Raw genomic sequence first — 27378 nt, forward strand, 5'->3', positions numbered from 1 at the left:
AAAATGATTGTCAAACCCATTGGGGTAAACTTCAAAGTCTTCAGTTGACTGTTCTCGTTAATATTTTGAAATCTAGTGTAGTAATGTTAAACTTTGTATAGATGTCACACCTGAGTTCATGTTTCTTTAAGCTTTAACATACAGCTTGTGAGATTTAATGGATCACAGCATGGTTTGTGTTAAAGCAGCTCTACTCACTTCCATGAATGATGCATTCTGTCGTATGGTTGGAAATTTCTAATGAGAGTTTATTCTCTGCGGTCCGGCAGGTCAGCCATTTGTGAATCCTGATGGCAGCGCTGTGGTCTACAACCCCATCATGACTACACAGCAGATGAGGAGCCAGCAGACTTTACCACCTCCTCCACCTCCACCACAGCATCAGTCCGCCAATCACATTCTGACCCAGGTTAGTCCATCGTCTCATTACTCATAAATCCTGTTCATGTTCAGATTTTTAAATGATTTTATTTTTTTTTACTTTTTTGTCACAATAATTGTGTTATCGACTAGTCATACAATACTTATCGACTTATTGTGAAATGTTTGTATATGTGCATTAAATGTATAACTTTTTCAGGCCACTTTGTTGGTACACTTTGTTTTATTATTATATATTTATGTAGGATGGTTAATCTTTCATATATTTTGTCTGATTGTCCAAATATTTCTACATATTAATAGTTATTCATTGTTGTAGTCCAGTTTCACCCACTTTTAAAGGGGGAAATCCATTATTTGCTGTTAAATTGTCATTAAACCAGTGGCATATATTGATCTTAAAATAACAGTAATTACATTTATCACAATTATTTCCAGAACAATATTGTCTACATAAAAATAGTTGTTGTCAGACCTATGGCTCTGGAAAAAAATGAGAGACCGTTAAAAAAAAAAAAAAAAGAGTTTCTTTGATTTTACCAAATTGACAACCTCTGGAATATAATCGAAAGGAAGATGGATGATCACAAACCATCAAACCAAACTGAACTGCTTGAATCTTTGCACTATGAGTGGCATTAAGTTATTCAAAAGCAGTGTGTAAAACTGGTGGAGGAGAACATGCCAAGATGCATTAAAACTGTAAATGCTCTAAATGACGATTTTTATTTGGAATTTGGGAGAAATGTTGTCAGTAGTTTATAGAATAAAACAACATTGTTCAGTTTACTCAAACATAAACCTATAAATAGCAAAATCAGAGAAACTGATTCAGAAATAAAAGTGGTCGCCTAATTTTTTCCAGAGCTATATATGTAACCAACTGTAAAACACAAGTCATGCATTGTATTGTTGCTAGCTAGTTCACTGATGAATATTAAAAAGGAAAACATTTGCTAACTGTACCATTGTCCAACATACTGAGTATCAGCTGGCAAACAGGGGAAAAAAATCATCTATTTTACCCTCCTTCAGAATGCTGATGTCTTAGCATTATCATCTGTACACTGCTTACTGTGTTTAGCCTGAGTTGTAGCCTCAAGCTGTAGCAGCTTGAGACTGCTGGAATACCTCCACCCTGTCATTATAAAGTGAGTTATAGTATGCGACAGTCTTGCTATAAGCCATGCTCTCTGATCTGCTGGACTCACTTCGCCGAATAGCTGAGTGGCTGTTTCACTGTAATATGTCCTCATTACCGCCTTCACCTGGTGACCCTGCCATTACTCCATATTTGAGGCCCTCCCCAGCTGGCTCAGCAGTGTAAAATTCAGACAGTAGAAAGATTTTATCTTATTTTATATAATCCTTACAGTTTTTTAAACCGAGAAATATTGTGGTGTTTGAAAATGGGAGATACACTTGCTCAGAAAGCTACGCAGAATTTTCTGTGGCTCAGAAAGCTAGCAGTTCATGGAAGCTCATACCGTTATATCCTTTATTTTTACCAAAAATAATCAGTGCGCCTTATAATCCAGTGAGTTTTATGTATGAATTTTACCAGTCAGGTTGTAAGGAGCAGTAAAGCTACTCCACTGAAGTGCAGTTTAGTTTTCAAGCAGTATTAGCATTAGCTGCTAAAAGCTATGTGGGACGAACTGCTAGCTAATATCACCCTGGCTTACCTGAACACTGAGGGTTTCTCAGTGTATAGCTGTCGGACGGGCTAGCGGTTAGCCGCTAATGCTTCTGCTTTAGTGGAAATCTAGAAATCTAAGCTTACTGTAAATAAACTGAAGCGCTTTACTCACCCAAATATGTGTAGATTAACATCCAGCTTCACCTGCTGAATTAAAAGGAAAACTTGGCAAAACCTTGGTGGATATAGTATTGTTATGAATTTGCCATGAATTAGCAGTGGGGGGGGGGGGAAGAAAATATCTTTGTGAGCGCGCAGCAGCATTATCATTAGCAACTAACCGCTTATGCTAGCGGGACGTAAATGCTGCCCAAACGAGTTAGCGCTTAGCGTGGTTAGTGGATAATGCTAATTCTGCTCCAGCCTTGGTGCTGGAGAACTAAACTGAAACTCCTGTATAACGCTGTACTTCAGCCGAATGGCTTTACTGCTTGTTACAACCTGATTGGTAAAATTCATGCATAAGGTGCACTGGATTTTAAGGCGCCCTGGCGATTTTAGGGAAAATTAAAGAATTTTAAGTGTGTCTTATAATGCGAAAAATATGGTACTCATGTTTTTTTTTTAGGTTATATTAAAGATAACATGTACTGTAAGTAGAATGGGACTTCAAACGTAACTAGATTACATTGTTATTTGGTTCCTCACCTCAAATATGTAAGACTCCTGCCAGAAAATAAAAGCTTCAGTTGTACATTTAGAATGTTTTTGCTGCAGTAACATTGCTGTGGTTGCATTCATTTTAGGTCTTGACAGACTGACAAGCCTACATTGATCTTGAGATGTTCTTCTTATAACTGATTTTGATAAATGATCATGTCATATTTCTATTACTGTGGTTTAATAAGCTATGTCTATTTTTCTGTGGTTAATTTTCTTCATAACTTTATTATTTATGACTATATATTCATGCCAGCAGTTTGATACTCAGGCCAACACTCAGACTTCATTCAGTTCTGCAGTCCTTCATATCCTCACTTACTCTTCGTTTCCTTTAATTCCTCCACTCCAGTTGCTGTGACTGAGACATATTTTATTCTCTGTCCTCTGCTCCATCCCTCTCTCTCTTTTTCTCCCTGTTCCCTCTTTCCCCTTTCTCTCTCCCTCTTTCTTTTATTTTTCTGCAGCATTGTGGTCAGTCTGTGCAGTACTCAGCGATTTCTTACCCTCCTCCGCTCCTGCCTGTTCCTCTAAACCAACACTACACTGTGGTACCTGTCTTACTTTCTCGCACCATCTTTACTCTCCATCTGTCAGCAGTAACACGCTGTAGTCTTGTCATTTTTCCTTTTCTGTACATTTCTGTACATCACCTTTTTTCCTGCAACTCTTTTATGCAGTGCCTTTGTTTCCTTGTGTTTTAATTAGCTCTTTTGTCTTCGCTGTACATCTTTGTTACACTTTTTTATGGTGTGTAGAACATTTTTACAAAATCAAACCAGATATAGAACCATTTATGACTTGTTTTAAATGTGTTTATCCCAAAAACCTTTTTTTAGATTTAACTCTCATTAAAAAGCAATATACTAGTGCAGTATCTTCCCAGAAAATCTTACAGCACTTCATGCTTCCCTCTGCTGAGAACTTTTGTAGAGATGCAGATTTCATTTTCCAGCAGGACTTGGCACACTGCCCACTCTTCCAAAAGTATCAATTGGTCTTATAAAATATTCAAATTTTCTGATACACTGGTTTTCATTGGTTGTAAGCCATAATAATCAACAATAAAGAAATAAATGCTTAAAATAGATCACTCTGTGTGTTTAATACAACTGAATTACTGAAATAAAGTAATTTTTAGATGCACTAGTATAAACTGATCATAAAGTTTTACATCAGGGGATAACTTGGGGACGTCCACATCTGTAGATGTAAATTACCTTGTGCTTATTATTAAAATTATCTAGTTCATCTAGTCCAGTGTTTCTCAACCAGGGTGCCGCGGCACCCTGGGGTGCCGTCTGGCTTCATCGGGGGTGCCGTCAAAATATTGCGCCTCACGTGCATATTTCCTTTCCAGAGTCAGCTCGTGTCGGGGTGTGTCCCAAATCACAGGCAGCACTAATCGCGCTAATTGCCTTGACATCTCGCATATATTTAAAGGGTGACGTGATAGAAAAAAAGGTTGAGAAACACTGATCTAGTCCATCAAACCTGAAACTGAACTGCTTTGATTTTCGCACCAGGAGTAAAGGAATATAGTTATCCAAAAGCAGTGTGTAAGACTGGTGAAGGAGAACATGACAAGATGCATGAAAACTGTGATTAAAAACCAGGGTTATTCCACCAAAAATTGATTTCTGAGCTCTTAAAACTAAACTTTATAAATATGAACTTGTTTTCTTTGCATTATTTGAGGTCTGAAAGCTCTGCATCTTTTTGTTTTCATTTCTCTTTTTCTGCACATAAATGCTCTAAATGACAATATTTTTATTTGGAATTTGGAAGAAATGTTGTCTGTAGTTTATAGAATAAAACAATGTTCATTTTACTCAAACATAAACCTATAAACAGCAAAATCAGAGAAACTGATTTAGAAACTAAAGTGGTCCCTTTTTTTCAAAGCTGTATATGTACAAGAACATGCAGCCTGTCCCCTTTTCTTAGTACACTCAGTACTAGATCTGAGGCTGCTGTTGGAAAGCTTGGGCTATTCCTGCTTAGAGCTTTGAGAGGTTAAGTTTACCCTCCGAAAGGCAGAGAGCAGAAGGCCTCCTGGGTGTTAATCTTTGAATCCCTATGGAGAGGTTAATGACTGAATTGGGTCACTCCAGATTTTGCAATCTCTCTCTCTCTCTCTCTCTCTCTCTCTCTCTCTCTCTCTCTCTCTCTCTCTCTCTCTCTCTCTCTCCCTCTCTCTCCCTCTCTCTCCCTCTCTCTCCCTCTCACCCCCTCTCTCTCTCTGCCTCTCTCTCTCTAACGCTCTCCCCTGTAGCATGTGCTTTTTTGATCTGTTTCTACAAAATAGAGCACTCTTTCTATCAATAACATCCTTACGCTCTTTATCAATAATTAATCCGGCTCCAGATGCTGTAAAAACCCATCTAAGAATAGCATCTCTGGAGTATGCTGTGTAGATGCTGATGGTGGAGGACGGCCCAGGCTTTGATGCACCAGTAAACTTAAGTCCTAATAGTGCTGGCCTGCTTTCTCTGCCTGCTCTACTTATTAAAAAACTTAGTTGAGACTAGGTTGTCCAAAGGGGATATATTGACCTCCTGTCAGTCACTTTTTTATCAGTGTATTGATTATTGGTTAATTTCACTATATTGTTTTTTTTTTGTTTTGTTTTTTTACTTTTTGACATTTTTCTCCTAATTTTCAAACTGCCCCAGAGAGGACGATATAAAGACAAAAATACAATATGAAGTTAAATATTAAGGGATAGTATATGTAGATAAAAATGTAAACAGATGTGTACAAATATATCAAGTATATATACAAGAAACATACATATATAAATAAAAAAAAAAAAAAAAAAACAAGAACAAAGGCTGACTTGCGGAATTACAGGGTGCCACTTTGCTTACAGAGTCAGTTTACATGTTGTATCATGAGTTGCATCATTTTGCATAGTGCTAATTATTTCACAGTGCTAATTTCTCCCAGTATTTTATAAATTGATTCAGTCTTAGCTGCAACATAAACGTAAGTCTTTCTATTGCTTATATTTCGAATACCGCATCAATCCACTGTTTTTTGTTGGGGGATCCTGCTGCATCCATTTCCTACTAAATGCAGCACCTTTTCCATGAAAAAATTCAGCCATGAACTCAATTCCAAACAAATCACCACTGTACTGTTTGTTAGCATTAGCCTAGCATATCATGTTGTAAACTGTGTTCATCTTCCAATGGTTTGGTCCTAAGCTAGCTAACTTATATAATAATTAATCAGATATTAATAAGAAGGGTACAATAGAACCAGTGCTAGCTCTAATAGCTGTATGTTTGTGTTACAGCAGCAGCAGCAGCAAGACAGTCTGGGGAGCCAGTTTAGTCAGATGACTCTGGCTCGGCAGACTTCAGGTGACCTCTCAGAACCCCAACCTGGACTGTTTCCTCCATCTATGGTGCTCCAGAACCCGCCTCCCTCTGGGTACATCCTCCCCCAGCCAGGCCAGCCTGTCCACGGACCCGCCTATCCACCACCCACCCCAGTCAACCAGCCCACCATCATTCAGCAGCAAGGATACCTACAGCAGCCTGTGCAGCAGGTAGGCACACCACTAATAAATTATATAAACTAAATAAATAAACGAATAAAAGCTTTTTGCCCCTAAGAGGCAATTTCTTCAGCAGGTGCACTTTTACATTAACCACACATGCTGTAAAAAAAAACTAATCATACTAAAAAAAAAAAATCGTAACAACCCTGAGTGGTAGTCAAACTGAAAAAGACAATCTTGCTTTAATGGCTAGCCTGCAGGCTAACATTAAACAGTTTAATAGCTGTTATTACAAAAGTGATACATTTTCACTTTCACACACCTCACACTATAGCCCGGGGGAAGCCATTTAAAGAGACTAAACAAAACATAAGACGTTTCGGTTCCTTACAACAGCTTCAAACTTCTGTAATGTCTGTTGATTATAAAGAGAGAACCGTCTCATAGCTCTTTTCCACAAAAAGAACTCAGAACTTCAAACTCTGTTCGGCCTTATAAGAACTGTGGTTATTTTTAGCAAATCAGCCCACATTTCCAGCTGTTTTAGTGGAACCGTTAAAACGTCACATCAACAGAGGGCGCTGTACAACAGCTGTACTCCTGTAGAAGAACCGAAGAAGTATTTCTGTTTCCGAAACCTACTTTTGTTTGTAGTTTAAGATTAAGTGCTGGCTGAAAAGCGCTTTCGGAGAGATTGGTTATTTTAGTGCATCTTCATTTAATTTCCAGTACATATACAAAATGCTCAGCAAGTACACTCATTTACAAAAAAAATAAAAAATAAAGCAGGCACTTTGAGTTTGTTAATGGTGCACAATAGTGATTCCTTTGCATGAGCAATGTTATATGTTATACCCCTATCCCCTAGCATCGTAAGCTTGTTGGGTGTTGGGTGTACACCTCCTTGGTGTGTTGGGGCATCACTAGTGATAGGAGGAGTCCTAACCAGTGGGTTGTGTAACTGGGCGCTAAACTTGGGAGAAAATGGTAAATTCTTTCTCCCCAGTTTACACAGACAATTACCCAAACCACTCATTAGGACTCCCCTTAACACTAGTGATGCCCCAACACACCAAGGAGGTGAAGACAAACATATTTTTCCTCTTTTTTCAAACTGCTGCTGATGAAGCATTGCCGAGTATCATCACAGTGCGCTCGGAGGAAAGCGCAGCGACTCGGTTCCGATACGTCAGCTCACAGAAGCCCTGTGCTAGGGACATCACCCTTTGAAGTGATGTGGGGTTCGAACCTGCGACCTCCTGCTCATTACTGCATGTTTTTCTAATTGTGTTTTCTGCAGATGTCATCATGCTACTGCGCTCCTGGTCAGTATTCCCATTCTAACCAGCACTACAGACCAGTTACTCCAGTACACTACAGCGCTCCTCCAAGCCAACCTGTACCACCGCAGCAACCAGGTAGGTACACACACACACACACACTCTTTAGCTTCACTACACTCTAGACTGCTGAGGTGTTTGTGTTTGTCAGCAGTTTGGGTGTCCTCTCTCTCTCTTTCTCAGCTCATAAAGGCATTCTGCTGCTTTCTGCACTGTTACTGTTTATGGCCTTTGGGACTCTTAAGGCTGTGTGTGTGTGGTTTGTGTGTGTGTGGTTTGTGTGGCTCTACTGAGTGGCAGGAAGAGAAATGTCTGTTTCTATAGATTAGTGTGGGGGAACAGTAATGCTTGCATTACATTTACATTGAATAGCTAGATTTACGTTCACTACATGTGCTTCACTGTAAGCAGTTCAAAGCTGTAAGCAGTATTTTATTGATTCATTTTAGAAGTTAGTATTAAAATAAATAAATAATTTAAGGCCATAAAAGAATCCTTATTCTCATTTATGAGATTTTAGAAATGAATATAATCCCTTTATTATGAGATTATGATTATGAAAACGTCACAATTGTTGTATAACGTCTTTTATGACTAGATATCTTCTTAAAGGTCCATAAAGTATTGCACTTATCTATGAAACTAACATTGTTCAGTTTGCAGTAAGACACATTTAACAGGTTTTAACTATAAAATTGATATTTTTCACAAAATAAAACCAAAGTAGCTGCAGATTAAATAGTTCTGTGTGCCTCTATAGATTTTAAATAATCAGGTGCCTAGAATGAAAAATACTGAAAGCCATTTTATGTACAAAATTTGTTTTTAAAAGTTATACTGAAATTAATAGCAAGATTGTATTAGTTACTTAAAGCAGATAACATCATGACTATTGTTAGTAGATTTATCATTGTATTTACTTATTTTACTTAAATTAAATAAAAGTAATGAATACATGTCCCAAATAAGTTGTAATGTCTAAATATAAAACTGTATATATTGTCCTAGCAAGTTTTGTTTGGCTAGTAATTCCAAATATGTGTACGTTTTAAAGGCACAAAAAATCTTTATAAAAACATACATGTACATCATCTTGTAATAATGACAAACAATGTTTTTTAAATGTCAGCAAGTGAAATATGCAGATGATCAGATATTCAACGCTTTAGAAACAACTCTATTGTTTAGAACTCCATCCTAAACTATACAGCCTGCTACTGCAGTTCTTTCTGAACATGAGTGATGCTCTGTATGATACATTAGCTGCATAGTTGATGGATGAGTGCTCATGTCAGTATGCAGTGATGTGGAGTGTGTGTGTGGTGGTTCAGTGGGCTGTGTGTGTGGGTGTCTCTGTATGTGTGGTGAATCTGGGCGGTAGGATACGGGGCCGTGGCACTGTCTGAGAGGCCGTAAGATTCTCACAGTGAACCGGTCTCTTTTCCCACCCCTCACTCCTCTGCTGCTGACCCTGCGCTCTGACCTTTCACCTCTCCGCCCATCACGTCTGACAGCGAGCAGCAGCGGGCCTGCGTTCTTCTGCTGACAGCTGTTTGTTCAGGCTGCTTAAAGCTTGCTTTTGTTTACTGTCCTTAAGGGACAAGCGTGAAAAATCCATTATTCAATTAGCATGAATCAGAAGCAGAAGTCCAGCACTGTGGAGATGATGTCGACATGCTGCTTGTGCTTGGGTTAAATATGAAAATAAGTATTTTGTGGTATTCTGATTTAGATAAGATGGTTATAGCAACCTTATCCTAACTAATGTTTGGTAATGTACATGGCTGGGGTTCCATTAATTATGGAAATATGTTGATTATCATTATGTGTGTCGATGCGTTGCAAAGATGCTCATACCCACTGAAAACTGGGTTTTTTCCCCCAAACAATGCAATTTCATACTAAACAGAGGTAAAGGTAGTACTGTAGATGTTAACCTATTAACCTTTTAAACCCTTAGGGTTTATAAATAGGCCTCAATTAGTAGAGCCGCAACGATTAGTTGATATAATCGGTTTGTAACCGTACTACATTGCACAAGTGTTGGGGACAGAAGCGCAATGGGAGATTGCGTTGGATCACTTACACAGGTCACACTGAACTTATTCTGTCTCCAAAAGTGCCCAAACTCAACAGATTACAAAAGTAATCACTAAATATCAGTACTTTTCACCTTTAAACAACATCCATACATTTAAATACCTTTTAAATCTCATGATCAGCTGTTTCTATCGATTTTAGAGATTGAGGGCATGGCAGAACTAATCGAAAAAATAATCATCAGATTAGCCGACTACCAAAATAATCACTAGTTGCAGCCCTATCAATTACCTACCATTTCTTTAGTGCACAAAGGTTTTATATTACAGTACTTACACAGCATTTAGTAAATCATTCATTGTAGAAAACAAATCATTAAAAGAAGACACCAAATCCTTTACAACACACATTAAATCTGCTTTGGAGGCACCGAATCCGTTATACTTCATACTCAGTCATTTATAGTAGATATAAACTGATTTGAAGTGCACGTGGAATAATAAAGAACAAAGTACAACCATAATAGTATATACTGAATCCTTTCTTCAGACTTTGAATCAATTATAGTAAAACACACACATATATATATATATATATGGTTGTATGTATGTGTGTGTATATATATATATATATATATATATAAATAATATATATAAGTAAATAATCAGTAGTTTCTGAAATTCTCACAGTTTATTAAGACACTGGACTGGTAACAGTAGATACTAAATAATTACTGGACCTGTATTTAAGGATTCTGAACCATTTAAAATTAAAAAGGTCATCATGTAGAGTAGAAAAAGGATGAATTTAATCCAATATAGTGGATACTGAATCCTTTAACATCGTTTATAACATAATGATCATCTACTATAAGTGGTTTATTATCTATTAATAATCAATTAGTGACTTATAGTGATATCATATACTGAATCATATCTAATGGAGTGAATCCTTTAGAGTAGATACTGAATCATTTACAGTGTTATTGTACACTATTTTTATTAGATACTGACTCTTCTACAGTAGATAATGTATCAATATCAGAGAGAGAGATATTTGGGGGAGATTTGGGGACAAAGAGGGTCAATATTTAATCCATATTTCAGTATAAATGAAAAGTAATCTAGCTTCTGAAGTTCTAAGCAGTAGCAAAGCTTTAGAGCGCTAGTTACTGCTAAAAAAATTCCTAAACAAAAAGCTAATATATTATTACGTGAGCAGACTCTGAAAAAAGAGTCGAATACAGCAGGATGTTTGGGCCAAACTGGGTTTAATAAATAATGCATAAAAAAACATAAAGGTTCCACATACAGCTCTGGAAAAAAAGAGACCACTTAAAAATGATTTTCTTGAGTTTCTTTGATTTTACCAAATTGAAAACCTCTGGAATATAATCAAGAGGAAGATGGATGATCACAAACCATCAAACCAAACTGAACTGCTTGAATTTCTGCGCCAGGAGTGGCATAAAGTTATCCAAAAGCAGTGTGTAAGACTGGTGGAGGAGAACATGCTAAGATGTATAAAAACTGTGATTAAAATCCAGGGTTATTCCACTGAACTCCTAAAACTTTACTAATATTAACTATTATGTTTTCTTTGCATTATTTAAAGTCTGAAAGCTCTGCATCTTTTTTGTTATTTCAGCCACTTCTCATTTTCTGCAGAGAAATGCTCTAAATGACAATATTTGTATTTGGAATTTGGGAGAAATGTTATATGTAGTTTATAGAATAAAACAACAATGTTCATTTTACTCAAATATATACCTACAAATAGCAAAACCAGATTGTATAATATTTGTGCTGCATTACTTTTCTTAAAAAAATAATACTGTGTTAAAATTTTATGCTTGTGTTAAGAAGTGTATATGATGCATCACATACTAAACTGAAAGGATCTGAATGGGCTGTTATTTTATGTCGCGTTTTCACAGTTTCTCTCAGCACTGCAGTGATTATGCTGTCGTGTAAACTAAAAGGAAATAATACTGAAGGTAGAAGGTCTAGCAGAAGGTCTTGCTTGGGCACACAGGAGTAATAGTGACTGAGTTAGTGTGGAACGGGAGCTATTTAGCTCTAACAGAAGGGAAATTAAGTGGGGTGAAAGGCAGCTTTACTTCACTAGTGCTATTCTATTCATAAATTACCTTAGTAGTTCTATACATTAAATTTACCTTAGTACTTTTATTCATGATATTTACCTCAATAAACCTATTCTGTTCATAAATATCTCCGTAGATAGTCCTATTCATAGATTTACCTCAACAGTTCTACTTTATTCAGACATATGCCCCAGTAGTTCTATTCTATTCATACATTTACCTTAGCAGTTCTATTCTATTCAGAAATGTGCCACAGAAGTCCTATTTTAGTGTAAACTAAAAGGAAATAATACTGTGAACGTAGCAGAAGGTCTTGCTTGGTCACACAGGAGTAATAGTGACTGAGTTAGTGTGGAACGGAAGCTATTTAGCTCTAACAGAAGGAAAATGAAGTGGGGTGAAGGGCACCCACTCTGAAAATCAATAGCAACAGCAGCGATTAGAACATTCACAGTGTGTGCGTTAGTCTGCTTTAGGTGTTTCTTGACCCATAGCTGCTGTAAAACAAAGCGTACACCTTGTCCACAATGTCCCTGAAAGACTCCCACTTCCATGGAGTGTGTGTGTGGGTGGGCGAGTGTGTGTCTGGCTTATTGCACTGAATAGAGAGGCTTTTATTCTCTTGATGTGTGTCCTGAGAGAGCAAGTAAAAATAGCGTCCCTCTATCTCTCTCTCTCTCTCTCTCTCTCTCTCTCTCTCTCTCTCTCTTGCTCTCTCGCTTTTTTTTCTCTGATGGAGCTAGCGGTAGGTCAGTATGTTTCTTTCACGCCTGCCCTCCTCTCTCTTTCTTTCTCCCTCGCTCTCTCTCTCTGTCCTCCCCCACCATCCTCCTGCTGAATTGATTGCAGCCAGCCACTACAAAGGAGGCAGCCAGACAGGAAAATGGCCAGGCGAGCGAGAGTGTGTTCAGCTCGATGAAAACAGCTGTCTGCTCTCTGCCACCTTAAACACCCTACTTACTGACTTTGACATAGACTCCGACGAAAACACACACAGACACACAGTAGCTAAAGCAGAAGTGATGGTGAGAGTTAAAGAGAAAGAAATAGAAATAAAAAAGAATCTAAATAGTGAAAGGTGGTGATTGAAATTGCTTCACTTTGAAAATCGTGTTGAATTAGAGGTGGCAGACCTGTATGGATGGGTTATTACTGGACTGATACCAGCACAAAATAGTGGATCGGATGTCGATGGAATAAAAAGAATGAACACGATAAAATTCTGGCACAAATACAGTTTAAAGCTGAGCACACTTGCCTAGACTGTCTGGTGTGATGTAGGTTGTGTAGTGTAGGTTGAGCCTGGCTGTTACAAATAGCTAATTTCAAAGCTCTTTTACCTTATCATTTACCTTAGTAGTCATGTTTCAATCATAAATTTACCCTAGTAGTTCGGTGCTGTTTATCAATTTACCTTAGTAGTATAATTTTATTCATGAATTAACCTCAGCAGACCTATTCTATCCATAAATATCTCAGTAGACATGTTCTATTCATACCTTTGACCCGGTAGTCCTATTCCAATCGTACATTTACCTCAGCAGTTCTATTCTATTCAAAAATTCACCTCGGCTGTTGTAGTCAAATCCTGGCACTAGTCTAGTCCAAAGCTGTGCACACACCTGCCTACACTGCGTGGTGTGATGTGATGTTAACTGTGTAGTATTTGAGTATTCTTCTTTTGTAGAAAATTGAAAGTGAAAATTTAAGTTTGACAGTTACAGAAAGCTAATTTTAAAGCTCAGTATTTTTATTTTTTGAGAAGAATGTCAGCTCATCATTGAATGATACAAAGATTTATCAAGTAATGCACTCTTGTTTTACATACAACATTCAGTTATTTTTCTTATGAAATATAATATTAATTTAAGGGCGTCTTTAATTCCATTTTATTTTGGTACATACTTTCAGACATTTAAGTTTGATCCGAATCAAAGTTTTCAGATGTGATGTGATTAGATGGTTTGAGCCAGAAGGGAGAAGCAGGTTGAAGTCACCCATTAAACAATAGAAAAAGAAAAAAATCTGGTGTTGTGCCAAAAATCCAGCTACCCTTTATGTTCACATGCGTCACACAACATTATGGTTACAACTGATTATGGTGTTCATCACTGTATCTACTGTAACTGTAGATTCAGCTAAACGCAACCATTGCTAAAGATTTGTATCTATACTCTCTCACTTTTCTGACTTTTGGAGTGTGAGTAGTATTTGAAATAGAGGAGTTAATGTGATTAAAGCTGATGTCGGTAAGTTTTGGGATTTGGGATTTTGGGCCCTCTTTTGGGTAATTGCACTGAGCATGCGGAAGAATCATTTTAAACTGGACTGGTGTGATGTGGTCTCCTTTCACAGCGGATGAATCTGATTCCAGATTATGTTCAGTCAGAAACTGCTGAGGAAAATGTCATCAGAGTATGTAAGAGAGTTATTAAATACGGGTGTCCGTTATTATATTGTTTTGTCAGTGTAAATGAATATGCTACTGAGGTCTGAGTTTCCCCTTCTGAAGTCTCCATTGCTCCACCAGCCGCTCGAGTTCAGTAAAACTGAGCCGGATCCTCTTTTAGAGGCTGTACATGTGACGTAAGTATGTAAAGACGCGTGACGTGGTCAGAAAAACTCCAGCAAAAGCAGGATATATTATGCTTATCAGGGATGGTTGTTCCAACAAGCTGGTACCATTAAGGACAATATTTTGTCCCTTCTTCACTTAGAAATACTTCTGATTTTAGTTTAGAAACAAAATAGTATGGACAGCCACTTTAAAAACAATTTGTGCATTTCATTGTATTCCTGTCTTTTTTTTTTTTTAAGCAGAACCCCAACATTTACACTTTAATTAGGGTAAAATCTTCTCAAGAAATGCAATTGTTCTGAGGTCAGTTAATGTGTTAGCCCTGTTAAATAATGAGGGAGAAAGTGTAGGTGAAAAGCAGCATATCTACTTGGAAACAGATGTGTGTAGAGGTGCACAATAGAGTTGAGTGCATCAAACTGGAGAGCAAAAACTCAAAGATGAGAGAAATGGAGAGAGGGGAGCTTACCATCAGCCATTAAACATGAATTTGAAGCGAGGGCTTAAAGCCTGACCTTCTGTGACCTTTTGTTGTGTTTGTATTTTGAGAGAACAAATCGATGTGTGTTGCTTTGGTGTGCCTCCCACGTGCAGAGCAGCCCAAGCTTTTCTGTTTCCCGTTTCACTCCGCTTTGTGATTTTTGTCTTGTGAAATCCTCCCTCACTCCCTCACTGCTTACTGAGTTAAACCTGTTTACTTTAACTGTTGTGATTTCTGCACTTTTTATCATTTATACCGAGAAATGCAGCTTTGCTTCACTAGTGCTATTCTATTCATAAATTACCTTAGTAGTTCTATACATTTTTTTTTATTCATGAATTTACCTCAATAGACCTATTCTGTTTATAAATATCTCAGTAGAGATGATCTATTTTTAAATTTGGCCCAGTAGTTATATTCATACATTTACCTCAGCAGTTCTGTTCTAATCAGAAATGTACTTCAGCAGTTCTATTCTATTCATACATTTACCTCAACAGTTCTACTTTATTCAGAAATGTGCCTCAGTAGTTCTAGTCTATTCATACCTTTGCCTCAGTAGAGCTTTTCTATTCACACATTTACCTCAGCAGTTCTATTCTATTCAGAAATGTGCCCCAGTAGTCCTATTCTATTCATACATGTACCCCAGCACTTCTATTCTATTCAAATATGTAGCTCAGCAGGTGTATTCTATTCAGAAATGTGCCCCAGTAGGCCTATTCTATTCATACATTTACCTCAGCAGTCCTATTCTAAACGTACATTTACCTCAGCAGTCCTATTCTAAACGTACATTTACCTCAGTAGTTCTGTTCTATTTATACATTTTTCACAGCAGTTCTATTCTGTTCAGAAATGTGCCCCAGTAGTCCTGTTCTATTCATACATTCACCTCAGTAGTGCTACTTAAGTCTCATGTGACTTACATGTACAGAGAAAAAGGCAGCTAGACTTCAGGAATACAAACAAATAATAAGGCTAATTCACCTACCAACTAACGTTACTATTATAGGCCTGAAGAGCTCATATCTTTTAGCTGTAAATCATCCAGATTATGAAGACCTAGTTAGACTGATACCAAGCGTGATAAGTGATTCTGATTTGTTTTATTTCATTTTATTTATATTGGAGAGTAAAATTCATTTAAAACTGCTGCACCTTTTGTGAAAATCTGTGTAAAATATCTGATCTAATATATGCTTTTATGTATCTTTACAGGCTATCAGGCCGTCATGCCTGGTCAACCACCCAGCTACCAGAGCATGATGACTGTGCAGCAGCCTCAGAGCCAATCACTGGTCGGGAACCAGGCCGGGATGCCCAGTCATATTCAGGGTGTTATGGTGCAGTACCCGCCCGTGCCGCCCTACCAAGTGGGTGCTTTGTCTTGTTTTAAAATCTTGTTGTGTTTGTTTGTGATCTGATTTATCTGCAGCTGTATTGACAAATGACGGCGATTAAGGGCTGAAAAAGAGCAGCGTGTTGTGGAGTGAGAGAATAATGCATTTTGTGTGTGTCCAGATGTCTGTGCCGCAGGGCTCTCAGAGTGTTCCTCAGCCAGCCTATCAGCAGCAGATTGTCCTGCAGGGACAGACCAATCATACACCAGTTCCTTCTGCCAGCATGCAGGTCTACTACAGCGTTCTACCCCCAGGGCAGCACTCCACTGTTAGGTAACAGACACACATGAATACACACACTAGTACACTTGCCTAAACCTATGCGTGCCTAAAGAGACCATATAGAAAATGTTGTTGAGTTGAAGAGATGCACAACATTTAAACGTGCAGATTTTTTTTTTTATATTTTCTCTCAAATGGGATTAGTTTAACAATTTAAGAATCTTAAATATATATATATATATTTTTTTTCTCCATGCATGCATTTCAGGTGCATCGACTCTTATGATATACATAGACAGACCGGTATATCTTTATTGATCCCTTTGTGAAGGTTTCCTCAGGGAAATCACCAGTCCAGCAGCATCATTACATTAAACAAGGAATATACACAAGAAACAGATTATATAAAGACAAATATAGAGTCAAAAATCTAAATATAAATGAATCAAATCTGCTTGAGAGTCTTTTGGATAGGTGCTTATGTGCACATCGTATATACACACCATTACAATGTGCACATTGAACAAAAGTCGTCTCACAGAATTCAGTGTCAGGTGGAATGTCAAATTATATATTTTTTGAAAGAGATTGATATAAAGAGAGATCACAGTAATTTTAACCTTAAATTCAGTGTTTTTTTAATTATTTAAAATGTTTCTGCATTGAAAATGAATACTACATTTTCCCAAACTATGAAGAAAAACATTGGAATGGTATTATTTAGTAAATAAAGTGTTAAACAAACCAGAATATGTTTTCTATTTTAGATTCTTCAAATTAGGCACCTCTTGCTTTTCAATCAGCTTTATAAGGTAGCGTCACCTGGAATGGCTTTCAGTTAACAGCTGTGCTGAACTCATCAAGAGTTAACTACTTGTATTTCTTGCCTCTTAATGTGTTTAAGAGCATCAGTTGTCAAGTTGTAAAGAGTGAATAGCCCTATTAGAGTAATGTTCTAATACATATATGAAAAGCAAGAACTACTCAACCCAGTGAAGAAAAAATGACTTTAAAAAATCAGATCAGTCAGTCTGAAAATTTCAAGAACTTGAAAAGTATCATCAAGTGCAGTGACAAAGACTGTCAAAAATATTATTATGATGAAGCTGGCTCTCACCAGGACTGCCTCAGGAAAGGAAGAGCAAGAGATACCTCTGTTGCACAGGATACGTTTATCAGAGTTACCAGCCTCAGAAACCACAAATTAATTAACAGCACCCCAGATAAGAGCACCTAAATGCTTTACAGACTACAGACTACTATGAGTCCCTTTATAGTCTGGATGACTTCAATATTGATTTAGGTCCTATAATCTATTCCTTCCACTGTATCCATCAGTTCCAGTCACATTTTAATGGATCTGCTTATTATCAGCTGTGTTTTTCTTAATGCTTTTTCTTTTTCTTTGTGTGTGTGTTTTGTGTTTTAGCTCAACTGTGGGCTTTCTGCCTCCTCCGGGTTCAGAACAGATGCAGTTCCCCAGGGCCTCCTCCCCCTGCGGCTCTCAGCCAGTCCCGGGCCAGCAGTGCACAGGTATGGCAGCTTTTACCACCCATCCCCAGCGAGCAAGTCCCCCCTGCAGCCAACCCTGAAACAGTAACACAGGGTTGCAGTAACACTGCAGCACTCGCATTTAAAAAACACATATTTTAACAAAGGCTCTAATCAGCAGACTGTTTAAACAGCAGGTGTGTTGCTAACAAGCCTAACCTGCCTTATAGGGCATTTCTGCACTTCTAGACTTATAATTATGCTCTCATTTTAATGAAAAATGAATGCATGTATTAAAAAATATTACAGTGTGGTTAGTTCAAGAACAGGCTGTAATGAATGCTGTATTGAATTGTATAATCTACATGCTAATGTTATTAAAGAAAAAAATATATATCATTAAATGCAATGTTTACAGCTAGCAGCAACAATTCTTTATTAGTGTGATTAATGAATAAATTGCTATCTTTATCAGGATCAGCATACACTCTACTTGTTTGTGTGTGTCTGTCTGTATATGTTTAAAAGGGTTTTAGATGAGCTAAACAGTCTTAATTGGAGTGCTCTGTGTAGTGCGTGTGTGTGCATGTGCGCAGAGTACGCGCATGCGCCAGCTTTGTTCAAGCAGCACTTTAATTGGGCAGTGGTGCTGTCCTGTCCTTGCAGACGACCGTGTTTGTGTGTTTGTTTGTTTGTGTGTTTGTGTGTTTGTGTGTGTGTGGGTGTGTGGGTGTGTGGGTGTGTGTGTGTGGGTTTGTGGGTTTGTGGGTGTTTGTGTTTGTGTGTGTCTCTCCAGCCACCCTGCTCTGTCCTTGCCAGTAAATGTGATGCGTCAATATTGCATTTGCTATGCTAATATTGAATTTAATTAGCCATTAATTCTGACTTACACTTGTAGGCTTCCACAGGTTAATGTTGGTCTTAATTAAATTATGCTATGGACAGGAGCTGCTATATTTACTGTCATTTTAATAGATATATATTTAATTTAAAGCCTGAGTTTTATTAGTAGTCATGCTGCCTGTATATAATTTAAAATATGAATACATCTATCTCTACCTCTGCCTGTCTGCCTTTCTCCATCCATCTTTTTCTTTTTATCTATATCTATCTCTCTATATCGCTATCTATATATCTCTCTATTTCTGTCTGTGTATTTGTCTGTCTTTCTGTCTCTCTATTGCTGTCTGTCTTGCTGTCTATTTCTCTCTTTTTTTCTGTTTTTCTACCTCTCTATTGCTATCTATCTCTCTCTGTCTGCCTTTTTATCTATTGCTGTCTCTGTCTGTCCGTCTTTTTGTCTGTCTCTCTTTCTATTTTTTTTATTTTTGTCTATCATTATCTCTTTCTATTTCTATGTATTTCTCTCTATTGCTATCTATCTCTATGTACTGCTTTCTATCCCTGTTTATCACTATCTATTTCTAACTGTGTGTCTGTCTGTCTGTCTTAGCTCTATCTGTCTTTCTATCTCTCTCTAGCTCTGTCTCTGTCTGTCTCTCTCTAACTCTCTGTCTATATGTCTCTATCTCTATGTCTCTATCTCTCTGTCTGTATGTCTCTCTATCTCTCTCTAACTCTGTCTCTGTCTGTCTCTCTCTAACTCTCTCTGTCTGTATGTCTCTCTATCTCTCTCTAACTCTGTCTGTCTAGCTCTATCTCTCTAACTTCCGCTCACATGGTTTTTCCTACCACTGCTTTGCTGAAGACACTCAGCTATACCTGTCGTTCTCACCAGATGATCACTCAATCTCTGCACGAATATCACAGTGTCTCTCAGACATATCCGCATGGATGAAGGAACATCACCTCCAACTAAACCTCTCAAAGACTGAACTTCTGGTCATACCAGCAAAACCTTCTATTCAACACAACTTTGCCATAACCATTGACTCTCTCTCTCTCTCACCGACAAAGGTTGCTAGGAACCTGGGTGTCATGGTTGATGACCAGCTTCTCTTCATGCACCATGTGGCCTCAGTTGCTCGATCCTGCCGCTTTGCGCTTTACAACATCGGAAAAATTAGACCGTTTCTGACGCAACAGGCCACCCAACTCCTGGTACAAGCTGTGGTAATCTCACGACTCGACTACTGCAATGCCCTGCTAACTGGCCTCCCGGCCTGTGTAGTAAAACCACTACAGATGATTCAGAATGCAGCAGCACGTCTGGTCTTCAACCAGTCAAAACGGGCACATGTCACCCCGCTGCTCATTGAGCTCCACTGGCTACCAGTTGATGCTCGCATCAAATTCAAAGTGCTTACAATCGCCTACAAGGTGATGACAGTACAGGCTCCTTCCTACCTGCACTCGCTCCTGAAGGCTTCCGCTACCTCCCGGCCGCTGCGCTCCTCCAATGAAAGTCGCCTCGCTTTGCCAAACACTCACACAAAGCAATCCAGACTGTTCTCATACAGAGTTCCCCAATGGTGGAACAAACTACCTTCCACTACCAGATCAGGAGAATCTCTCGCTATCTTTAAGAAACTCCTGAAGACAGAGCTCTTCAAAGAGCACTTACTCTCCTAACACCTCTAACAAACTAACTAATTCTAACCTCATCTCCTTCTTCCTCTTCTCTACTCCTCTATCCCATTATTTCCCTCTGACCTCCTTAAGGCCCTATCTATAGATACTTTATTTTTAACTTCTATTATTTTTGTACTTAACCTTTTCTATTATTTGCACTTCAATATTGTAAGTCGCTTTGGACAAAAGCGTCTGCCAAATGTAATGTAATGTAATGTAATGTAATGTAATGTAATGTAATGTAATGTAACTCTGTCTCCATCTCTGGCTCTCTGTCTGTATGTCTGTTTCTCTCTAGCTCGGCCTCTGTCTGTCTGTCTGTCTGTCTCTCTCTGTCTGTCTATCTCTCTCTAACTCTGTCTCTGTCTGTTTGTCTGTCTCTAACTCACTTTCTGTGTCTCTCTGTCTGACTCTCTATCTCTCTAACTCTCTCTGTCTCTATGTCTATCTCTCTCTATCTCTCTCTCTAACTCAGTCTCTATCTCTCTCTATCTTTGTCTCTCTCTCTATATATATATATCTATATCTGTCTATCTCTATACATGTATATATCTATCTAGCTATATGTATATATTTAATTTTTATTATTAAAATAAAATTTAAATTGTATATAACAGCTAGAATTGTTTTGCTCCTTCACATGAAGCAGAGGGTTTTTACACTTGAGCAACACAAATGAAATGAGATGTAAATTGTTCTAAATGTTAATGATCATTAATGGTCTTAATAGCTATTTATGTAATTTAGCAATAAACTCCAGTAATCCTCGATTTAGAGTGACTGGCTTAATGAACTGTTACCCATTGGGCTTAATAGCAAATGATACAGACAATAACTTCAGTCCATCTGTGTGGATTTGCTCTGCTCTGATTTGTAGGTGTACCTCCACCGCACCCTAGTGGCGGCATGCTGATGATGCAGCTGAGCGTCCCTCCCAGCCAGCAGCCCCGTGCTCCATCTCCCGCCCAGTGGAAACACAACAAATACTACAGCCTGGACCACCAGCTCCACCACGGCCCCAAACCGGCCGAGCTCACCCCACTCGATGCCTCTCAGGTATGCTGGAACATGTTAGTTATATGTTTGTGGCTGATATTAAGCTTTTTTATTTTATATATTGCCTTAAAATTTCACGGTTTGGAGTAAAATAATTTTACCTTGGCTTCCACCTAAAGTTGTAAAGTTTCTGTAATGGAGATACAAGCTTTTATTTTAAATAATTCTGTGTTAAATTTCCTCACACTTTTTTTTTCCACTTCCAGAGTAGTCCACAGCTGGTTAGCCCATCTCCATCCCCTGCCCACTCTCCAACTCCAGTCCACCTAGCCAATCTTAAGGGTATCCGTCCTGGCCTCGCCCCTCTTCCCATCATGCCTCAGTTCTCACGTCCCTTTCTTCCAGGCCAAGGTGAGCGTTGTGTAATATTCTGTTTTAATTATGCTTACTTATAACCTTATTACTTATTAATGCATAGAAGTGCAACATCAACAAAAAACACAAAGCAATACAGTGCAATGGAGACTTTTCTTCTGTATATACACTACCAATCAAAAGTTTTAGAACACTTCTATTTTTTAGTAGTCCAAAAGCAAGGCTGTATGTCCCAGACAAGCAGTTTTTTTATTCTCATTCTCAAATGCCTCATTTTGGTTGCTGCCGTTTTACACAGTGTTACATGTTACATTTTGTGATGCATATTTAAATCATTATAGCTGTCATCATAATAATGTGTTGAGAAATATAACTGTGTATAATTTTTTGTTATATATTAAATTATTTGTGTGCGTGTGTCTTTTTGCAGGTGATGGCAGGTATCCTTTGCTTGGACAGCCTCTTCAGTACAACCCTCCCATCAGACCTCCACTAATGCACGGCTCTCATATGGTCAACCACCACCACCATCACCACCACCAGGTTAAACACACTTACAGAGTGCACACACCTGCACACACTTATCTTTCAGCTCTGCTTATGCATATTTCATATGGTAAAACCGATTGAATACTGTAACCATTATTTTGACCAGTACCTGATTCATAACATTTAAACACTTTCATTTTATATCTTCTAATGTATGACAGTCATTTGTTTATAAACTCACTGCTGTTCAGTTTTTGCTAATTTAAATCTGTCATTACCTACCATGACCATCCACATCACACTATACTAAGGCATGACTGATCAGTATTAACAAGTTTATTGACAGAAATGAAGACATTCACAGACCTCTTTCTTTATCTTTTGTCAGGGATCTATGGGTATCCGTCATGGGGGACGCGGCAGAAGACCCCCAAAGAAATCACTGTCAACTGATATGAGTCCAGGAGAGATAGGTAATATAAAACACACATTATAGTTATAGCTTTGTTAACAGATTAAAATTAAATAGTTTGGCTCTGACCAAACAAATTATGGAGAATGACAAACACCTGCAACACAGCTACTATAAAATATCTCCTATAATCACAACACACTAGATAGAGGTCCAGCTCTTTAGGTCCAGTCAGAAAAAAGTAAGAGACCATATAAAAATTGAGTTTCTTTTTTTCTTTATTTTACCAAATTAAAAACCTCTGGAATATAAGAGGAAGATGGACAAGCCATCAAACCAAGCTGAACTGCTTGAATTTTTACACCAGGAGTGCAGACAAAGTTATCCAAAACAGTGTGTAAGACTGGTGGAGGAGAACATGCCAAGATGCATGAAAACTGATTAAAAAGCAGGGTTATTCCACCAAATATTGATTTAACTATATTAAAATTTTTTGGATATAAATTTGTTTTCTTTGCATTGAGGTCTGAAATCTCTGCGTTTTTTTTTGTTATTTTAGCCGTTTCTTATTTTCTGCAAATAAATGCTCAGAATCGCAATGTTTTTATTTGGAATTTGGAATAAATGTTGTTCACAGTTTATAGAATAAAACAACAATGTTCATTTTACTAAAACATGTACCTATAAGTAGCAAAATCAGAGAAACTGATTCAGAAACTGAAGTGGCCTCTTTTTTTTCCTCTCCCATTAATTACTAAATCACTCTCTACCAAAATGTAATATTTCACTTCTTTTCTATCCTTGCCTATTTCTATTTGATTTAGTTTTTTCCTCCTTTTCCTTTAATTTTCATATTTACTTATGTCCCTGTCTTAAATTGTCCTCCTCTGTCCTCCTCGAGAAAGATGTGGTGGGGGTTTAGGAAAAAAAATAGCTATGAAAATAGTTTTTGTTGATTTTTAAACACTTCCTCTTCCCTGTTGTCTGTTTGTGACGCAGTGACCAGTCGTGTTCTAGAAGTGACGGACCTGCCGGCCGGCATCAGTCGCTCAGAAGCGGACTCTCTGCTGGGAGAACTGGGCAAAGCGGGAGCTTTCATCAAGTGGCTGCCGGAGCCTCAGCCGCCCCAGCGCTCTGACTGCGGCAACACGAACTCTGACCCCTCCAAAGTGCCCCCTCACGACCTGGCGTCCACCTACACCATCCTGGCCACGTTCCCCTCCAAATACGCAGCGCAGAGCGCACTGCTGAAACTGAACAGCTCCATCACCACGTTCAGACTGAAATCCAGCAAGAGACACGACGAGGCTCACACGCTCGAGAGAGCCAGCTCTCAGTGAGGCCACGCCCCTCTTACACTTCCTGCCCAATCACCACCATTGCCTCGGGCACTCTTCCTGGCATCCTCACTCACTACTTTATTTTTTTGTTTTGTTTGTTTTGTTTTTTTAGCTTTTTTTTTTGTTTTGTTTTATTTCTTTTGTTTGCACCACTGTGGTGAAATATGAACGGGTTTGATACTGTCGGGGATTTCACTTGGGTTTGTTAATACAGGGGGGAATACAAAAACATACAAAAAAAAAAGGGCAAAAAAAAAAACAGAATGGTGTTCTCTAACAGTTTGAAACGGGCGTAATTATCCAACTCGAAATGGTATTTAATCAAACCAAAAACAAACGAGACATGTTTTGCAATTTTGTAAAGACTGTATGATGCTTTACTACGAAGACAGCATGGTGATTGGTCATTCTAGTTTTGTACTGCAGAACAGAAGCTGAGATGCTTTGAGATGTTGAGGACATGCTGACGACATTAACCCCCCCCGCCTTCAGCTGATCCCGGACCACACGCACTGGCTTAGGAAGGGAAAAAAAAAGAAAAGAAAAGCCTGCTAAAGTTGGTACGTCTGTTAAAACCGCGAACAAGAGAAAGCTTCTACTCTGCGTGCCTTCAGTCCTAACTGCACTATTACTCTGTTGCAGGAAAAATGCTACCGCCAACAGAAAATACCAGAACCAGACACCACCAAAAAGAAACAAAAAAAAACAGTGCTGTCAAAGAATAATTGATTTTTACTTCTCATAGTCTCGCTTCTGTTCTGGCACAAATCCCATCTTTGATAGCAGGTCAGGCTGGTTCTGTATTTTAATTTAATTTATAAGCAGATGATGGCAAGTTTTAAATCATCTTCACTCCAGCTCCTTCTGTCTCTCTTCTCCCAGAACTTTTAAATAAAGGGTTTTAAACCTGTATCTCATCAGAAGGGTCACTCAAAGATGGAAAATCGTACACCTCATAAACACCCCCTCTTTTTTTGTGTGGATTATGGAAGGCTGTAAAATGTTTTTATTTCAGTTTGAAACAAAATAAATGTTTACACCAAGATGTGTGCTTGTTTTTTTCATGTTTTAGATCCTTGTACAACATTCTGTTTAGTTTGTTCACATCAGGATATCTATCTGCTGGTATGGACAAACACAATTTTACTGGACCATTTCATACTTTTTAATGTCTTGCATTAAAGTTAAAATCTTGGGTCTTTATATTTTTTCTGATGAACCAATATTTCAGGCAAGCATATTTTAGCACCAACATAAAAAGGAAGAGTACACGATTCTTGAAAATAGAGCCCCTTTGAACCATAAATAATGCAGTTGATTTTTCTTAATGTAGATCTGTCTGATTGTTAAGGCTTTTTAACGATCTGCGTACACTAGGGGTGGGTATCGTCACTGATTTCCCAGTTCGATTCGATTCAAAATCGATTAATTTAGGTAAATTTCACTCACAATAAAAATTGTAGTTTAAATACGAAATGTTATAATTATACTAAAAACACTCGAACTTTGATTATTAAAATATTAGTGTTTAATATTATACAGACTTAACACAACAGTTACATCCTTCTTTTAATATAATTTAATGTTTGTTAGTTAATTGCTACACCGTGCTTCACATCTTTATACAGGTTTGGAATGGCCATTTTACTCAAATGTTTACATGTGGGTAAAACATAACGTGCTTCCATAACATTAATGAGTTTTCAACAATGCTGTATGAACATGTATACTGACATTTTAGTTACATAAACCAAAATATAACATGCTTTATACATTTATTTATACACGAATAAAAGGGTGAAATTTACCCATAACCACTAGTTCAGATGTGATAATACAGTAATAAAAACAATAATCAAACTGAAAAATTTAAACTTTAATAAATTCAAAGGAAAAAGCAGCCGGTCTGACTGGAGTTCAGCTCCCCCCGTTATAAGAGCCTTTTTCCTTGCCCGGTAATCACGATCATAACTCCACTATTTACACATCAAATCACTTACAGGCTAATCTTCTAGGTAACCAGCAGCTAGGTGGCTAAACTTCAGTGCTCTTCTGCTATCGCATCAGCCTGGCAGGGTCACCTGATGACATATCAGGTCGAAAGGTTGTGCCATTTCTTAATGGGAGGATTTCACTCTGTTTCAAAGGAAACCACCACACTAAAAGAAAGCAGGATACACGAAGCAACTATCATGTGTAAATGACCTAATTTCCCAACCCACTCATTAAGACCCCCCCCATCACCAGAGATGCCCCAACACCAGGAGGGTGAAGAATATCACATGCGTCCACCGATACATGTGAAGTCAGCCACTGCCTCTTTTTGAACTGCTGCTGATGCAGCATTGCCGAGTAGCATTACAGTGCACTCGGAGGAAAGCACAGCTACTCGGTTCCAATACACACAGCTCACGGGCGCCTCATGCTGAGCGACATCACCCTTGGAGTGATGTGGGGAGATAGAGCAAGTCCAATTGTGTTCACTTAGGGCTCCGGTAACCGATGGAAAGCCACATAAACAAGCGCTTACGAGTTTCTTTGATTTTACCAAATTGAAAACGTCTAGAATATAATCAAGAGGAAGATGGATGATCACAAACCATCAAACCAAACTGAACTGCTTGAATGTTTGCACCAGGAGTGGTATAAAGTTATCCAAAAGCATTGTGTAAGACTGGTGGAGGAGAACATTCCAAGGTGCCTGAAAACGGTGATTAAAAAACAGGGTTATTCCACCAAATATTGATTTCTGCACTCTTAATACTTTATGAATATAAACTTGTTTTCTTTGCATTATTTAAGGTCTGAAAACGCTACATCTTTTTTGTTATTTCAGCCATTTCTCATTCTCTGCAAATACATGCTCTAAATGAGAGTATCTTTATTTGGAATTTGAGAGAAATGCTGCCGTAGTTTATAGAATAAAACAACAATGTTAATTTTACTCAAACATATACCAATAATTGGCAAAATCAGAGAAACTGATTCAGAAACTGAAGTTGTCTTTTATTTTTTTCCAGAGCTGTATATATGTCGTATTTTTTTTTTTTTTTTTTTTTTTTTTTAGCAAAACACTTTATTGGCTGGCTGAGTGGATATTTAGTTTTTTTTTGTTTTTCTTATTATTTTTTAACTGTTTAGCTTCATTCACTCCCAGTCATTTTGGACTCACTCGCGGGCTCCCTCTAGCAGTAAGAAGGTTTTTTTTTTTGCTTCTACCTCTGTAATCCGAAAGTGAAACGAAAGCGTTGCATCGTGGGAGTTGTAGTTTTCCCACTCTTGAGTCCCTATAGAGACCCGTCTTTGGGTAACAGTTACTGGACTACA

The 27378-nt window shown here is 38.0% G+C and overlaps 1 protein-coding gene across 10 annotated transcripts in view; it reads left to right on the forward strand.

The window, feature by feature from the left end:
* Positions 1 to 24570, forward strand: part of LOC103025331 (R3H domain-containing protein 1) — a 75609-nt gene extending 51039 nt beyond the window's left edge. For 7 of the 10 annotated variants that reach the window (XM_007257067.4, XM_007257072.4, XM_049471414.1 and 4 more), the window contains 12 exons: positions 270 to 409; positions 3208 to 3291; positions 6042 to 6296; positions 7549 to 7666; positions 16013 to 16167; positions 16316 to 16467; positions 17846 to 17949; positions 21317 to 21495; positions 21702 to 21846; positions 22241 to 22353; positions 22688 to 22772; positions 23711 to 24570. In XM_007257067.4, coding sequence (XP_007257129.3) covers positions 270 to 409; positions 3208 to 3291; positions 6042 to 6296; positions 7549 to 7666; positions 16013 to 16167; positions 16316 to 16467; positions 17846 to 17949; positions 21317 to 21495; positions 21702 to 21846; positions 22241 to 22353; positions 22688 to 22772; positions 23711 to 24051 — 1871 coding nt within the window. In that variant the 3' untranslated portion in view covers positions 24052 to 24570. The remainder of the gene's footprint in view (positions 1 to 269; positions 410 to 3207; positions 3292 to 6041; positions 6297 to 7548; positions 7667 to 16012; positions 16168 to 16315; positions 16468 to 17845; positions 17950 to 21316; positions 21496 to 21701; positions 21847 to 22240; positions 22354 to 22687; positions 22773 to 23710) is intronic. The other 3 variants (XM_007257068.4, XM_007257069.4, XM_007257070.4) reach the window with 3 other exon arrangements.
* Positions 24571 to 27378: the final 2808 nt, after the last annotated feature.

Source organism: Astyanax mexicanus, chromosome 23 (assembly GCF_023375975.1).
Source record: "Astyanax mexicanus isolate ESR-SI-001 chromosome 23, AstMex3_surface, whole genome shotgun sequence".
In the NCBI taxonomy this organism is placed as follows: domain Eukaryota; kingdom Metazoa; phylum Chordata; class Actinopteri; order Characiformes; family Acestrorhamphidae; genus Astyanax; species Astyanax mexicanus.